This window comes from Halichoerus grypus, chromosome 3 (genome assembly GCF_964656455.1).
Source record: "Halichoerus grypus chromosome 3, mHalGry1.hap1.1, whole genome shotgun sequence".
Classification (NCBI taxonomy): Eukaryota; Metazoa; Chordata; class Mammalia; order Carnivora; family Phocidae; genus Halichoerus; species Halichoerus grypus.
The window spans coordinates 59,098,086-59,116,260 of NC_135714.1; the positions used below are offsets into that span (position 1 = coordinate 59,098,086).

Below are 18,175 nucleotides of genomic sequence, written 5' to 3' on the forward strand. Positions count from 1 at the left end.
GTTGGGCAATCTCATAGGTGTCCACCACACTTCCAAATTTGTTAGTTTCTAAGAAAAACCTATAATCAAAATGGACTATTTCAAATGTATGAATGGTAGTCTCTATAAAATATAAAGTTGTTTTTTTTTAAGATTTTATTTATTTATTTGACAGAGAGAGACACAGAGAGAGAGGGAACACAAGCAGGGGGAGTGGGAGAGGGAGAAGCAGGCTTCCCTGGAGCAGGGAGCCTGATGTGGGGCTTGATCCCAGGACCCTGGGATCATGACCTGAGCCGAAGGCAGATGCTTAACGACTGAGCCACCCAGGCGCCCCAAATATAAAGTTTTTTAAAGCAATAATCTGCAAATTTCTTTCTCTTAATAATCATGGTATCGATAAAAAATTTCCAAATAAATATGCTTGCTTTGTTTTAAAAATAAATTTATTATATAATAATGTTGACAGTTTACAAAAACATCATTTAGAACATGCAAAACAATTATAAGATACGTTTTTTAAAAGATATGAAAATCTTTGAAGTTCTTTCTTGATATCGGACCTACTAAATTTTAAAAGACACCATTTACATTTTAGGATCAAAACAACATTCCCAAGCCTGACTTGGCTTGAGAGATTCCATTGGTCAACTAACATCAGTTCAGGGAAGAAGAAACATTTACAGCATTGTGTTTTGTTTTTAAATGCTATAACAAGCGTTTCTTTCAAGCACTTTGGTATCAAAGAACACCGAGAAAAAGCAAGGGCATAAATGAGCCCAGAAGAAGACTTTTGAAAAATAAAACATATGCAGCAGGAATCCATTGGATATAATCCTGTTTCAAGGATGGCTATTAAGTCAGAAGGAAAAATAGATTTAGAAGATGATTAGTTGTTTGGCTTAGCTCTTAATATATTTGAGCTATTTCTGTGAAGACAGCCTCATTCTCACTCAAAACACGATGTGTGATAGGTAACATCCAAATTCATCTTTGGTCTGAATTCTCCACTTTACTTTGTGTATGAAGTCTACACTACAAAGTAAAATCTGCTAGGATTCTGGAATAAAAGCTGCTTGGCTAACATCACAACAGCAAAAGTATAGCAATTTGGGGACATCTTCCATCAGTTTTTGTAAATTCTCGTCAATGTAGAAAGTTTCATATTCTATGGAATATTGGCTAAATGTAGATTTAACTTTTTCAGTTTTAGAAGAGTCTTTATTAAATATGCTATGGCGTTGAAGGAACATTTGGCAAGATGGTCCCAAGTAATAGATGCTTACGGTCATGATTTCATTGCATCAACATCCACTTGAGAGCAATCACAGGTACTGTTTTTTGGAAGAACAAAAATGAGGCTATGGTCACAAACAATGTGTGCCTGGGCTCCGTTGTGGTGTCACTGACCATTTCCCAGGAATAAACAGCCTCTTCTTCCAGGGCTATCTTTTATCCCTTAGTGAGCATAAACACTTACCTAGGCCTTAAAGACTCTCAGGCATTTTCTTTCCATCTTTATTCATTACCCTAGCTATGGAGCAAATCTGTTTGCTTTACTAATGTAAGAATTTATTCATGCCACGGAGAATTTATAAAGGAGCAAAGAAACATAATAGAAGTCAATGCTGCGGAAAACATGATGGTAACAGTACCGTATATATCCAGGACTCTCCAACCTGAGTTTCTGCGGGAATATAGCCCCAGCATCTCAGAGTCACGGCAAAACACAGTTTAGTATAAAGTCTTTGGTTATATAGGTGAGTTGGGTTGTACCCACTCTCATCAACAAAAATGATAGTTAAGAACACAAACTAAAATTGAGTAAATCTTGGTTCCAATTCCAGCTCCATCAATTCCTAACTCTGTAAATCCAGGTTGTTATTTAACTTCTTTTTGTCTGTTCCATATATGGGAAATGAGGATCATAAGAGATATCTCATAGGTTCTTAAAAGGATTAAAGGAAATGATGATATACTTTAAACTCTTGGTCCATGTAAGTGCTGGATAAATGGTAGCTTTATTATTAATTCAGTTCCTAAAATCTAAACTCCTTCCCACTTTCCCTTTTTGTTTGACTAGTAATCCTGGTAACAAAACTTTAAGTGGAAGTTGATTAAACTTTCTTAACTGAGTGCTTTTTCCCAATTACTGAACAATAATAAAATTACTTATTATTATTAAAATAATAAAAAACACAGACTAACATTACAAACATAAAGTAAATATATCATTTAAAATTCATTTCTCCTGGCTATTTTCCTGAGACACATTCTGTCCATTTTCAAATGAGCAAGGCATTTTGCAGCTTGCCACCAGCCTGGAGGTAACTTCATAGCCTGTAAGAATAAGGAAAAAGACAGCAAGCTAGTTAAAAGAAATGTACTATGCAAATTAAAAAAAAAAAAGTTTAGAGCCAGCATTTCTGGAAAAGGAAATTCTTTCTACTGCTGGTGGAGCAATGAGAGTCACTGCTCTCTCTTGCTGGAGGTGAACAGGAAGCCTGTGGATCATTGTTACTGCTATGACTTAAGAGGAACTAGCCAAGGATGAAGCCAACTCTTGGATACGTGAGCAGAAAAAGAGAAAAAATGTTTCCCAGTGTGGGAGCCTCTGGTTCACCCAAGTGTGCAGACTACCTTCCCTCTGGACTGCCAGTTCATGTGAGCCAAAACACGTCCTTCATTTTAAATCGGTCTGATTGGGTTTGCCTCAATCACAGCCAAACTACCCCAGCTAGCTGATGGCACTAGCCATCCTCCGATTGTCCCCTTGGAGCCTTTCTCTGCTTACCACCCCCCACACTCTCCACTCCAGGAGGAGGGGGCTGACACATCACAAGGGCTCCCTTGCCTCCCAGGTGCTGGTTGGGTTTGGCTAATGGGAGGCGCCTGTTGAAGATCTGAAGGCAGGAGGTGAGAAAGTTTGGGGTGTTTTTTCTGCCTTTCCTCCTCTTCCTTGTTTTGGTTCCTGCAGTGGGTACTTTCGTCCACAGATACAGCTCCTACAGAGTATAGGTCCTCTGGCGGCCAGCCTCTCAGTGCCAAAGTAACCTTCCCCAGCCCTTTCAGGCATGGGAGAGGGGCAGCCTCCTGCCAGTGTTAGACCCCAGGAGCCTCGAAGTTCCTGTGGGTTCCTCAACCCTGCCCTCCCAATCCCTCGTCAAAATCTCCTTGTTGGATCCTGCTGGCATCCTAATTGATACAACATTTAAAGAGCTTAGAACAGTGTTCGGCATAGGGTAAATGCTCAGTTAATGTGGTTATTATTAAAACATGGTTATTGCTATTTTTTTTAATGTGAGATGTATAAACTAAAAATACCTCTTCTTTGTGCCCCAAAACGAGGACGAAAAAGTATAAACTAACCACCACAACCATGTAGAATTAGAAAGCAGGTTGATCTCAGCACACTAGAAAAAGTATATAGAAGTCCTCTTTCCACATGCCTCTCAATGTGGTAACACACAAAAGAAAGATATGAGAAAGTCTTTTATTTGGCTTCGGATTCTATGAAAAAAAGTTATTTACTTTTAGATGTTTCGAAGCACAATCAAATTCCAATCGCTGATTTACTAGATAAAGTTAAGCCCCATTTCACCAGGTAACTGTCACCTGAAGAGTATCCCATCTACCAAATTCATCACACTCACCATTAAGCAATACTAGTCTCTTGAATATCTTCATTTATTGGAGTTATATCTTTCCCCAGAGTTTCCATTTCTTCTTCCTTCTTCCTTCTTTTACGACGCTTCCGAAGAGGACTTGGAAAACAAAGTGTCAGACATTAGTATGGGCCTGTTATTCATGTGAACACAAAATCGACCATCAGGAGGGCCTATGATCTTATTTCTAGACGGTTAAAAGTTTGTAGGTTCCTTTTTTTCTTAAATATGTTAGGTTCTCTCTTAACCTATCTCTTTCTCCAGGCTCAAATGATAGCCACAGTAGGCCAACGTAATGAATAGAGTAGAGTTACTTAAATAGAAAGAATATGGTACCTGGTTGTTGAGGAAGCTTGGTTAGCACAAGAAAAATTTTCAGAACAAGTTATTTTATAAAACTGACAAGCATTGTTTAGTGTGTGAATAAGAAATAGTACAAATTGGAAACAGACATAAGAAAACCGAGAGAGTGAGGATAGCCTATGGATATGTTAATTAAGCTTATAGATACATTAAAAAAAAGTGTTAGATACTCTGGACAGAAGTCCAGTTTCTTAAAGTGTAATTCAAAACCGATGTGATAAAATAAGCCATTTCTCAGCTCTACCCCAAAACTGGTGTTATAAAAACTCCTTTTTACCATAATGCAGGTAAAAAAAATGTTAAATATCTTTCCATTTTATAACTACAAGGAATCTTACAGATTATCTGGTTTAATCATCCTGTTTTATAGAAAATAAAATGCCAGTTTAAAGATGTTAAGAAGGGGCGCCTGGGTGGCTCAGTCTCAGTCGGTTAAATATCTGCCTTCAGGTCAAGCCACGATCCTGCAGTCCCAGGATGAGCCCAGCGTCAGGCTCCCTGCTCAGCGGGGAGTCTGCTTCTCCCTCTGTCCCTCCCCCCCCACTCTCATGTTCTCTCTCATTCTCTGTCAATTAAATAAATAAATAGATCTTAAAAAAAAAATAAAGATGTTAAGAAGTTTGTCCAAGTTCTCAAAGAAATCTAATAGCAGAGCTGGGATAAAAATAAAAGATTCTAGACTTCTGGTAGCTACACTAAAGTTTTTTTGCGAAGAAAGGAGTCATGAGACATCCCGTTTGGGTGTGTACAGTAGCCCAAAAGTGATTGTAGCAGTTTAGGAGGCTAGACTAGCTTCTCAGGGCAATGATATAGCACTTTATATATTTTTTAAAGATTTTATTTTTTCATTTGACAGAGAGAGAGAGAGCACAAGCAAGGGGAGCAGCAGAGGCAGAGGTAGAGGGAGAAGCAGGCTCCCTGCTGCCGAGGGGCTCGATCCCAGGACTCCGGGATCATGACCTGAGCAGAAGGCAGACGCTTAACAGACTGAGCCACCCAGGCACCCCAAAAATATAGCACTTTAAAAAATGGCGGTTTACCATATTCTGTTGGAGTCCTGGTCTGATACAAATTTTTATAGCTTTACAAAAGAAATTAACTTAAGAATTGTACCAAAACACTCTGTCTCAGAGGAAAAAAAATCAAGGTGTTTCTTGATTCTCAAAGTGGTGGTACGCAATGAAAAGGAAAAACAGTGTAATCATCTTTTGTAAATAAAATCTATTATTTTATTGTGGCCAAGGGGGGGAAAACGTTTTTGTGTGTCTGTTTCTACCCTCCTAAGTTACTGTGTCATGTACAATTTAAGATAATAAAAGTCTTGTTGAGCCTAATAACAAACCCACATAAAATATGACTGACTTCAAGACTCCATAACTGGCTTTTTTTTATTAAGATATAATTGACATAGAACATTGTATTAGTTTCGGGATACAACAGAATGATTCAATATATGCATAGATTGCAAAATGATCACCAAAGTAAGGATAGTTAACGTTGGTCAGCATACATAGTTATAAAATTTTTCTTTCTTGTGATGAGAACTTTTAAGATCTTCCCTCTTAGCAACTTGCAAATATACAATCGAGTATTGTTCACTACGGTTGCTACAACATACGTGACATCCCCGGGGACTTATTTATCTTACAACTAGAAGTTTATAGGGGCACCTGGGTGGCTCAGTTGGTTAAGCGTCTGCCTTCAGCTCAGGTCATGATCCCAGGGTCCTGGGTTCGAGCCCCGCATCGGGCTCCCTGCTCCGCGGGGAGCCTGCTTCTCCCTCTCCCTCTGCTTCTCTCTCTCTCTATCTCTCATGAATAAATAAATAAAATCTTTAAAAAATAAAAAAATAAAAAAAACAACTGGAAGTTTATACCTTTGATCACCTTCACACTTTTTGTCCACCTTCTTTTTTTTAATCAAGAGATTTATGCATATTTTATTTTTAATTATAATAATTATGCCCAGTACAATGACACAAACTATGCATCGTGTGTTTTATTGTAAGTAGATACTTCAATACAAGTGATGGCAGACCTCAAAAAGTGATTTATTTAAATCATAGCAAAAAGGAAAGAAGAAAGAGGGAGGAAGGAGAAAGAAGAAAAGAAACAGCAAAATACAATTTCTCAGATTTACTTAAAATTAAGTTTAAAAAATACTTACTGACAGCATGTGCAGACACCGACCACCAAAATGATAAAAATGACCATAACTGCTATCAAACAAATCACCAAAATCTGCCCTCTATCTCCTCTGAGGTAAAACAAGTCAACTCTCTCACATCTCGCCCCAGTGTAGCCTTCATCACAGCTGGAAAAATAAAACAACAAGGTAAACAGTGAAAAAGACTTTGAAGAATCTCTATCATTTCTTGTTTGAAGAAACTAACATTGTTGTCATTAACTGGAATTAATAAAGGGTGCAGTTCCTTTAAAAAAAAAATTTTTTTTCCAATTAAGCTGAATACCACTGTGTTCACAAATAATTTCACTTTCTTTGCTTTGCTGAAAACCTGTCATCACTTGAACAGTAACAACATGGCTAACATAAACAAACAGAGATGATGGCAATTTACTAAAACTTAGCTTAAAATTTTAGATTCCGAGCTTGAAAGAGAGGGAATGGTAAAATTCCCTCTGCAGCCTTCCCAAGCACGTAATTAGTACCATGATAAGGAATTCAAAATCCCCAGGACTTCCCATTTTATTGTAGGGCACCCAACATGCCCAAGTTCTCTTGCTACAAATTATTTAAAAATTACACTGCTTTTTTTTAACTTTATTTTGTTATGTTATGTTAATCACCATACATTACATCATTAGTTTTTGATGTAGTGTTCCATGATTCGTTGTTTGTGTATAACACCCAGTGCTCCATTCAATACATGCCCTCTTTAATACCCATCCCCAGGCTTTATATGATCCAACATTGTAATGTGTGTGAAAGTTCATAGACCAATGTCTAACACATAGAAAGCTCCATCAATGTGATTCAACAGGATTCCTCTCTCTCTCTCTCAACTTCCACCCACCAATTCTGATTCTGCTACTCGAAGTGGCCACACAGGACATGATGCTCCTCCATTCACCAACTCTCCAACAACAACCTCCCAAAACACAATAAGTCTTCTCCTCTCCAACTCCTTTATCTGATGCTCAAGAGTCCATTTTCAGATGCGTACACCATGCCTTCCGCTATCCTGTAAGTGGCCCCTTTCTCCGTGGCCCTCATAAAGTGCAGCAACCAGACAGCAACAAATCTCCAAGGGGGACATTCACTTTCCTCAGTCTCTCAACTCTTTATCAACACAGCCTTAGGATTTACCCCAACACAGCAGGTTCCCTTTGGCCCAGCCAAGGCCTGTCTGAGCAATGCTCAACGAGCTAAAAGCTCAGTAATTTGGAGACTATCCATAGTATTCTCTGCTTCAAAGGTACGTAAGAAGTTTGTCTGAGGACACTTCAGAACTGAAAACATATGTTGTGACATCAGTATCTTTGCATTAACAAGTATTTGCCCTTTTGACCCCTCAGACTCGTTCAAAACAAAAGAGATACTGGTCACATATATAATTATATAAATCTCAAAAAGATGAAATTCCACTTCTTAAAAAGATTTCTCTGTAACCTTGGGTTTTTTTTTTGTTTGTTTTTTGTTTTGTTTTGTTTTGTTCTGTTTTTATTTTTTAAAGAAAGGATCTATTTGCCAGGCCATTCTATAGGTTATGTTTGACAGGAGCAAGGCACTTAATTCCCATAAAGCCTATCTTGCACAAGTAAGGAGATCCCTTAATGCCAATATTATAACTGATATAATGCTTGAAACAACAACAAAAAAAACTAGCTTGGTCACAACCATCAATTGAAAGGTGATGCTCAATGCAAGCCAAAGAGAAAAGATATCTAATGGTATCTATTGCAAAAGGACCCCAAGGATGTATGAGGGAAAATTGCTGCCTTCAAGATAGCCAGGCATCTTTGTCTCAAGGTCAAGATCACAAGAAAAGAGCTTAGAAATATCTTGAAATATCAAAAGTCTCTTGCACATAGGACTGGAGCTGGAGGGGAAAATCACATTTAATTGCAAGTGTGGGAGGGAGATTTTTTAAAGAGTTTTTTTTTTTTAAGGTCATAATTAAAATCTTACAAATATAGTCTCTTCCAATTAGCTTGTTTCTCTAACAAATTTACTGAATATGGCATTTTTAAACAATAACTTTGCCTATAAAATATACAGCCATTACTTGCTGCTCTTTTAGAATGTTTTTCTAATGATAAGTTCTGGGTTCAGTGGCGTAACCATGCTTTAATTGAATTTCTCAGTAAGCAGTACTTCTTGCAAGCTATAACCTAATAAAGTCATGCTAGAAGGTCAAACCTTTCCATAGCCAGTTATAGAGTGGCTCTCATGCTAGTTCCCTTCTCAGCAAACCAATAACATATCAGCTAATGGTCATTTCAATGGGAGAGGAAGAGATCAAGAGTGCCAGATCCTAGTAGATGTTTATTAAATGCTGAATAATTGAATAAATGAGTTTTTATTTAATAAGCATTCTATAAAATGTAAAATAATTTTTAAAGATGCCCATGACCCTTCAGGACTCTGACAAATCAGATTTGGGATCACTATACTGAAATAATCAGCAGATACTATTACAAGAGATTTGTAACTATTAACTCAATTGATCCTTATAACATCATTTGAGATAGGTGCCATTATTAACCCATTCTACAGATGGAAAAATGGAGGTATAGAGAAATTAAGTGAGTGGGGCTGGGATTCAAGTGCAGGAAGTTTGACTCTCAAGTTTATGCCCCAAGCACACACAACACTGCTTAAAAGACCTGTGCTGCATAAATAAATAAATAAAAAGTATGTGTCTGGAAACAAATCATCCCCATTCTGAGAAAATACTGAGAAGACTAAGGGGATTTGAGTTATTGGAAACACACTTCTTTTTTGTTTGGAAAAGCAAAAGGGGGTACCTCTGGTTTTTCAGGGTAGCAGAGTTACCCATGGCAAGAGAGTTTTGCCTGAATCTATGCTATGCCACGTCACCCAAAAGTTTAGGCCCAGGTCAAATATGTCCCACTCATCTCAGCAGTACAATTTATGGAACATCTACTCTGTGCTGGCTACTATAATAAGGATTTTTGCTTAACATAATGCTTTATTTTCAACACTTGAGAGGGAAATATTACTATCCCCTTTTACAGGGAAATATTACTATCTCCTTTTATAGGGAAATATTACTATCCCCTTTTATAGGCTCAGGGAAGGTAATTGGCCCACTGTTAACAGTGCTTATAATTGGTGCAAACAAAATCTTAACTTAGGTCTATCTGACTCCAAAATCTGTGTCCTGATTCCTATGCTCTTCGGCTTCCCATTGGTTCTATAGCATTTTACCACTAAGAAGCTGTTCCTGGCCCACAGGAAGGCCTTGGTTTTGACAGTTAGCATAGCATTAGATGGACCATGCTAGAGGGACTTATTGACTTATTCACCAGTCATTTCCTGAACACTTATTAAATTCTGGCCCTGTACTTGGCACCAGAACACAAAAAATGAATAAGCCACGAGACCCACCTTTAGGTGCTCACAGACACAGAAGGGTGATTCAAGGAAACCAACAGCTATGCTTCAGAGGAAGAGTTTTCATAGGAGGGTGACTGGATCTCAGAGAAAGGACATTTAACACACCTGAGTGTGTGTCCAAGAAGAGGGAAGTCAGTGCCAAAGCAGGGGTCCAGGAGGAGCTGATGTCTGAGTTGCAACTAAAACATCAGTAACAATAAACTTTCCGGACTGTGGGAGCGTGTGTGATAAAGCATGAAAAGGAATGTAGGATTTCAGAGGAACATCTGGGCATACAGTGAGAGATATGGCTAGAAGGGTGAGCCAGGATCAGAGGAGCTTACGGAGGCCATGGAAATGAGTTTTAACCGCCCGCTGAAGGGGACGAGCTATGTATTGATCTTAGGCAGGTAGTTTACATATAGTGGTTTTCATTTTAGAAGGCAGCAGTATTAAAAAACAATAAATCTGCAGACATAGGGACAAGTTACAAAAATGTACTGGGTTAAAGGGCATTAATATTTTAAAACTCAGGGCACCTGGGTGGCTTAGTTGGTGTCCGACTCTTGATTTCGGCTCAGGTCATGATCTCAGGGTCATGAGATGGAGCCCTGGGTGGGGCTCTGCGCTGGGTGTGGAGCCTGCTTAAAATTCTCAATTCTCAGGGCGCCTGGGTGGCTCAGTCGTTAAGCGTCTGCCTTAGGCTCAGGTCATGATCCCAGGATCCTGGGATGGAGCCCCGCATCAGGCTCCCTGCTCAGTGGGGAGCCTGCTTCTCCCTCTCCCTCGGCTGCTCCGCCTGCTTGTGCTCTCTGTCTCACCATCTCTCTCTCTCTGTGTCAAATAAATAAAATCTTAAAAATATATATATATTCTCAATTCTCCCCCCTAAACCACCATGCTTGCGTGAGCATGCACACCCTCTCTTTTTCTCTAAAAAAAAAAATAATAATAATAAATAAAAATAAATATTTTTAAAACTCAATATATTCTCCTAAGCCAGTGGGCAATTAGAGGAAATAAAAAAAAATCAGCTCTTTTCTTTCCCAACACACACACGTTACATTAGCAATTCTTATGCTCCTCTAAGTATTATCCAGTATATTTATTTTTTAATTAGATTTAATTATAATTAAATTTTGATGAAGTCCATGACCCTTAAATGTTCCACTGAATTAGGATTTGGAATCGCTGTTTTGAGACACTTATAAAAAAAATGTATACTGGGGGAATGACACATAAAAACATAAACATTCTATGAACTTTAGGTCAAAATTATACTTAAAAAATCACCTTGCTCATCCATCAGGAGAGGTCTCAGAGAGAGGGACATCTCTTTAGAAGAAAACAAATATTTTTTAAATGCAAAAAGATTGTCTGTGCCTGAACAAAATTAAACTTGGACTCAATCTCCTAAGAGGTGGAAAGAGCACTTTTCTTCCAATCCCCTTCATAATAAACAGGCTTTGCAAATCTCTGCTTATAAACAGACTCATTTCCTTGCAATTCATTGACACCTGCAAAAGTAGCTTTTAATGTGGCAGAAAACCCTCCATATTTACATTAACTACAAACCACCTCACACATGCCAGAAGAATTCGCTTCCATTCGAACCACCCAGGAGATTAATGGAGCCAAAAAGCATGCTTCACACCGGACAGAAAGTTCTGCTTGCGGAAGGCAGCAGAGGACATAGCCTGCCAGCGGACCTGGGCTCTGGCAGGCTCCCCTTTCAGGAGGAAAGTGGGCGTCCGTTTCTCCATAAGCTGCTGCCCAACGGCCCCCGAAGCAAGTGGCCGGCGGCAGGACCAGGGGAACGGAGTCCCGACAGAGGGCTCGGTTAGCTCAGACTTTCCAGTCCTGCCAAGTCCCAGGCCGGCAGCGTTGTGCACCCCTCTCCCTGCTGGCCGGGGCGCTCCACTTACACGCAGGACGGCGTCTGCTCGGCCACCACGAAGCGACATCGCCCTTTGATGCAGTAGTGCTTGTATTGCTTGGGGCACCGCGAGAAGTGGCCTCTCCGCCTGGCTTGCGTGGTGGTGGCTGCCGAGTGAGAAAAAGCCCCATCAGTCCACTCACTTCAGATACACATCGGTGCCTAGAATCCTGTTCCTCTCTTTGCCGCGCGGTTTTTCCTATAGAACATACTCCAATTTCTCGGTTCTCCTTCTCTCCACACTGGGATAAAAGCCAGACTTTTGTGGTCCCCAAATAGCCCTAGAGATAGGGTCTTGGGGATCCTGGTGGGAATGTTGCTTATTTTAATTAAGATTTGTGTCCAGCCTACCTCTCAGAAACCTTGGTGTTGCTTAAAGGGTGAAGCACAGTTGCGATGAGAGAAGACTACTCTTTCTGGGAAGGTTATCAGAGCCTTTTATTTTTCATTCAAAAAATGACTTTCCTTTCCTTTCCTTTCCTTTCCTTTCCTTTCCTTTCCTTTCCTTTCCTTTCCTTTCCTTTCTTTTCCTTTCCTTTCCTTTCCTTTCCTTGCCTTGCCTTGCCTTGCCTTGCCTTGCCTTGCCTTGCCTTTCCTTCTCTTCTTTCCTTAAACATGCACATAACACTTACCAAGTGCTGGATACTGGTCATATACTTTATATATATATATATATATATATATATATGTTAATATATAATAACTTAATGCTTATAACAGCCTTGTGAGGCAAGCATCATTCTAATCTCCCATTTATGGATGAACAAAGAACGACACATGGAGGCTAAGTCACTTTCCAAGATCACACAGCTAGTAAGTGGCAGAAGCGAGACTCAGACGCAGTAGGTTTTGCCCTGGAGTCCATGACCGTCTCACTCTGGCGCTGGGCCAAGCCAGGTGTTCAGCAGGGAGCTGTCATCTGCTCTCAGCCTGCTGCACCCAGTTGTGCTTGCGTGAGTGAAAGATTCTCCCTCGCAGTTAACCCCTGAATGGTTTCTCTTGCCCTGAAGAAAGAGGAAAATCCTGGAAGCTTCATATCCAGGATTTCGATCCTGCTCCAACTTCCTTGTCTTACCTTTTAGAGTTTTCATTGACTAATTTTTTAACTGGGGATAGAAATATGTAACAATTTCTCCCTTGCTTACATGTAGAAGGTTTTAATAAATAAGGATTGACAAGAGAAACAGTACAGAGATACAGACTTGCTGTTCCATGTGCTGATCCACACCAGACATGTGCCCCCACCCAGAGACTACAGCTAACTAGCCAGCTCTGGCCCAGGGTTGGACTTTCCCACATTCGTGGTGTGACCAACAGTGTACGGGACTCACACACCTGTGGAGCCAGAAAGACCACGATGTTCACTTCAGAAGGGCGTTTCACACGAGGTTTGGTATGGCACTGGGCATCCCAATGACCTGAATAGTAATGACTCCTAAAACTTCTTAATTAATACGATAAAATGAGTACATATTATTGCCCAGGGCCACCAAGGAGAGGAATTGCCAAGAACTTCGGATGATCTATACACAGCAAATTCCTGTGATGCCAGGTCACAAAGGTTCAGGGGGTGGCAGAATGCTGCTGAGGAACTGGCTGACCTGGTTTGGGTTGGTGACTTGATTACCAGCTATGCTGACAGTTTGTGCATGCCAACATTTGCTCCCATGCATGCCAGTCAATGGGGCTCTTACTGAAATTTCTTCCAGAAATAACTGCAAAGTGTCTTAAAAACAAAGATCTGTATGTTTTGACAAATAAACTTATCAGTCAACTTTCATTCGTACCTGCTATTTCCAGAGCCCTGTAGTAAGCCCTGGGAAACATCAGAAGAGTAAACCATATCTTGTCTATCTAAATTGGTACAACAAAACACATTAAAGACGATAATAAACAACCCATCAATAAGAACAGCCATAGTAACCACATAAACAGTTGTGGCATGCTGGAAACAGTGGAAAGAAAGAAGACCAGATTAGGAGAAGAGAAATCAGTGTTTTTAGCTCTGCCTTTCCTTAGCTGCATGGGTCTGGGTAAGCTTACGAAGCTGTCTGTGCCTCAGTTTCCCCACCTGTATACTGAAGATGATAGCATCTGCCTTGGAGGGCTGTTATGGAGCTCAAATAAGAACTCACATGGATGTTCCTAGCAGAGGACCCCAGACAATCAAGTCCTCAGTAACTGAGTTGATGCTAGAATCTTGAAAATCTTGGCAATTCTAAGAGAAATCTTGTTATCATTACAAAGAGTGCTTATCTAATGAAAGAAAATGTTCTGGAAAATACGGATTTTTTTTTTAAGAGGAGGTAAGCAAGCTATTCAGTTGTGGAGGATGTTAGGAGCAAAAGCTCAGGGTCAGGAATACGCAAGCCTGATCACGCAGGGGGTAGGAGGCAGATTTAATGGAGATGTAGGGGACCTGGTGGGGAGCAGCCGAGGACGGCTGTGAATGGAAGTTAGAAACCTCAAATGTCAGTAGGCTGAGGTGTTTACACTTGAAATACAAGGCAAGGGAGAGCTGAAGAAAGTTCTTATGGATTACATTAAATGGTATATGTAAGAGCTACGCTTTTTGAGTTTAACATTGTATCAGTGTATTAGGTAGAAAGCTGCTGATTGAATTAGAGTAGGAAGAGGCTAGGAGCAAGGAGAAAGGCATTGGCTGACTCATGCAAACATATGTGACATGGGCCTGCAGCAGGGGCACGGAAGTCTAGGAGATGAATTTAAGAAGCAGTAAGACTTAGTGACAAATCTGCTGTGCTCCAGAAAGGTCCTTCCTACTTTGCAAAGCATCCCTGACTTTAAGCATAAGCCATGTGGCTCTATATCCTGAGCTCTACTACCTCCTCTAGTTGTTAGGCCCCTTTAAATGTAGCCAGCCTTTTAATAAACACCAGACAGAGCGAGATACCAGAAAGTGCCTTGACCAGCAGCTGCTGGTTGCAGTGACTTGACCGGCCTCAGCCCATCCAAGCAGCACAGACCCGTGCCAAGGAAATGGTTGCCAGGCGCTGTTTGGATCATTCACAGAGCTCTCTCCTCTGCCAAATAAACATGATCTTAAATATTCCCAGAATTATTTGGATTTAAAAACCCTTCCATGCCACCAAGCGGAAAATGTCCAGTGATTTCTCTATGGAACTTTAAAAACTGGAGAAAAATACATCACACATACTGTGTCGCCCTCCCCCCACCTCCCCAAACAGATGGGATCATCTCTTCTCTCTGATGGAAATGAGAAGGCTTATCAGCATACCCCCTTTCAAAACGCACCTTCGATTCCAGTTCTCTTCATCTATTATTCATCAAGGTCACATTATCTGAAAATTGAACAACTGTGAAATCTAACATTTTCTGCCTATCATGAGACCTGATGACATAGGGCAGGGCATGGCAAGACCTACCTTTCCATTCCAGAGATGTTTATCAAGAAGGAAAAGTTAATCTTATGACAAAAGAATGATTCGTCCCATGTATTGTTTCTTTGTTGAGAAACGAATGACCTGGTCTTGAAAACCTAACATGAAAATTCCCCTGATACGAGGGTGGTGGAACCTAATTGATCTTTTATCCCTCCTACCTTACTCTTTTCCAACCCACGTTCCCAAAACCAAAACATTCTCTGGGAGTGAGTCGGTCCCACAAAATTGCACTGTAAAACTCCAACACAAACTCCTAAGCGGATGGGCACCATAAGTAACGTATCTCAGTCTCTTCTTGAGATGCCATATTCCAAAGATTCTAAAGCCAATTAGATAAGAAACTACGAGGGTTCCTGTAGGTAGGTGTATGACAGCATCTAATTCTAAGTAAGAACATCTTTCTTCGATCATATGGGCAAATAGACAAGAAGTGGTCACCTTCCTTGGATCATATGAATAGTTAGATGAGATGTGATAGATTCTCTTGGGTCAAACTTAAGTGGAGGAATAGAGCGTACACTCAAATGACTTAGTTTAAGTATGGAATTTTTCTCAGTTTGATGGCTGCTTTGATTAAATAGCACAGTTCCCTGATCTTTCTTGTACACAATTCTTATTCTCAAACCCAAACAGGCCTTGTGATGCTTTATGTTTAAAACTCCTCAGAATTTATACATTAGCTTTATTTTTCATAAAACATTCACTTAGTTCTTCCAGTTGTGCTCATTACAAATCTATTTAATGATTTTATAAATGATATTAATATCAGCAGCTCTTCTAAAATCAACTCGAAGTGTAATATATTTTATGTAGTTCTCATTACAGTGTGATAACCTCATAGTGTCTCTAACCCCCTAGTTAAATACATAGTTAAATCTCTGTGCAAGAGATTTAAAAGGAGGGCCTAAATTTTGAGATAAAAGTCCCAACAGTGTTAACAAGAGAGAAGGAGTAAAACAAATACCTATAGATTTTTCTTCCCACATAGATATCTGACCTTAAAAAGGGAGCAGCTAATGCACAGAAAAGTTTAAGTGGTCACAGTTTAAGTTTGCAGAGAAGTTTCTTCCTAGTCTATGAAGTAGAGGCTAAGCCTTTAACCTCCAATCCTTGGCTTCCTGGCAACTTCCCAATAGGGGTTTCCCCCTTTAACAACCTTCTTAAAACAGGAGATGAGGTAGAAAGTTTTATATTTTCTAAGTTAATTTTCCTTCTTTATCTTGCCTGCTATCTCCCTGAGATGGGGGAATATAAATTCACACTGTCCTTGAAGAAGTACAAAATTTGAAAATCTCTCTTATCTGAGGATTCCCATTTGTGTTACATCCAATGCCATTTCCTACAGAAATGGAAAAGAGTTGGTGACTCCAGGAAAAGAAAAATAGATCTCACAGATGTATTTGTTAACCCTCCAGTGTTACTAGAATATGCTTAGGCAGGAGGCTAATCAGAACAGATCTGCATGTCTTTTAACCAGGAGGGCTAGGCCAATGATTTCTCAGCTTACAGGAGTGGGTCTTCACTTAGAGCTGCCCTTTTCATTCTATCCCTTTAAAGGAAGAAAAAAGAATTTAGTGTTGATGTGTAAGTGTATTTACATGTTTAAAATTATTCACAGCTGGGGGGCAGACAAAGAAAAATGAACAGGAAGAGAACTTGTATTTCTTTAGCTTTTCAAGAGTGCAAGCTATGGGATTCTGGTATATATAATGCCTCCTTTGCTCGGTCTCCTTTGCTGGTTCTTTCCCATATCCCCCAGGCTCTAAATTTTGCAATGCATTGAGACTCAGTGCTTTCTCATCTCTTCTCTCTACACTCCCTTTCTGGGCATTTCCTGGCTTTGAATGCCTTCATGGTAACAATCCCAAATTTATGTTTCCATCCCAGATCTCTTCCTTCAATGTCTAAGAGTCCAATGAACATCTCCACCTGGTTGTCTAACCGGCATTTGAAATTAACACTACCCAAATGGAACACCTGATTTCCCCCCTCAAATCTGGTCTTTCCTCATCTCAGTAAATGATACCTACATTCTTTCTGTGATTCAGGTCAAATATCTTAGAGTCACTTTGACTTCTTTCTCTTTTACTCTACATCCAATTCGTCAGAAAATTCTATTGGTTGTATTCAAAATATATGCAGAATCATCCCTCCATCTCTACTCCCTTGGTCTAAGCCTGATATTTATCTCTAGACAGGAAGTAGTCTCCATGGCAACAACTTCTAACTAGTCTCCCTGCTTCTGTCTGTCCCCTCTTAACTGTCTCATCTGCACACAGACACCATTTTGCTATCGAAACTCAAAGCTGAAGGTTTTATAATCCCCAGCAAGGCTCTACATGACATTACGCATTACCTCTCTTTCTCCATTACCTCTCCAGCCTCATCTTTGACTATGTTCATTGTTGCATCTGGAGTACCTGGAACAGGGCCTGCTGCATTGCAGGTACACAGAAGTGTTGGTAGGAATGAATACATTCACTCAAGGCAGAAAAGGACAAACTAAAAATGAAATGTTTAGAGATTGGGGCTATTTGAAAATAAAATTATAAAGTCATTTAGAAACCAGAACAACTCCTAAAGATCATCTGATTCATTTCTTCATCTTACAAGTTGCAAACTGATGTCTAAAAGCTTAAGTGACTTGCCCAAGGTCACACAGTCAATAAAGACAATATGCTCCTGCTCCACATTAATTCCTTTTCAAGAACAGTTTGTCCTTTTTGGACTTTACTTTCAAGGATTATTTTTCAGAATTTTCTTTGCATATTCAGCATTGTGATCTTCCCACATGATTCTAGCAGTTTAGCATGGTGATTAACAATAATTCTGGAACCAGTCTCTCCAAATTCGTGTCAGGCTACTCCACTTACTGTGTGACCTTAAACAAGCTAACAATCTCCTGCATGGGAAAGAAACAATTAATAGACTGAAAAGGGAACCTATAGCTGCTATGGGAAATACTATGGCGTTTTCTAAAAAAAAAAAAAAAACCCTGAGAAACAGAACTACCGTATGATCCAGCAATCCAACCTCTAGGTATTTAACCAAAAGAATTGAAATCAGAATCTCAAAGAGATACTCACACTCCCATGTTTACTGCAGTACTATACACAATAGCCAAGATGTAGAAACAACCTAAATATCCATCAACACATGAATGGATGAAGAAAATGTGGTTTATTCAAACAATGGAATATTATTCAGCCTTAAAAAAAAGCAGGAAC

At 39.7% G+C, this 18,175-nt stretch overlaps 1 protein-coding gene across 1 annotated transcript in view; it reads right to left on the reverse strand.

The window, feature by feature from the left end:
• Nucleotides 1-413: 413 nt before the first annotated feature.
• The window catches only part of BTC (betacellulin), a 42,887-nt gene continuing 25,125 nt past the window's right edge, over nt 414-18,175 (reverse strand). Inside the window, exons 3-6 of the mRNA XM_036078002.2 lie at nt 11,513-11,630; nt 6,174-6,320; nt 3,633-3,743; nt 414-2,319 (exon numbers count right to left, since the gene is read on the reverse strand). Of these exons, the coding sequence (XP_035933895.2) occupies nt 3,635-3,743; nt 6,174-6,320; nt 11,513-11,630 (374 nt within the window). The 3' untranslated portion in view covers nt 414-2,319; nt 3,633-3,634. The remainder of the gene's footprint in view (nt 2,320-3,632; nt 3,744-6,173; nt 6,321-11,512; nt 11,631-18,175) is intronic.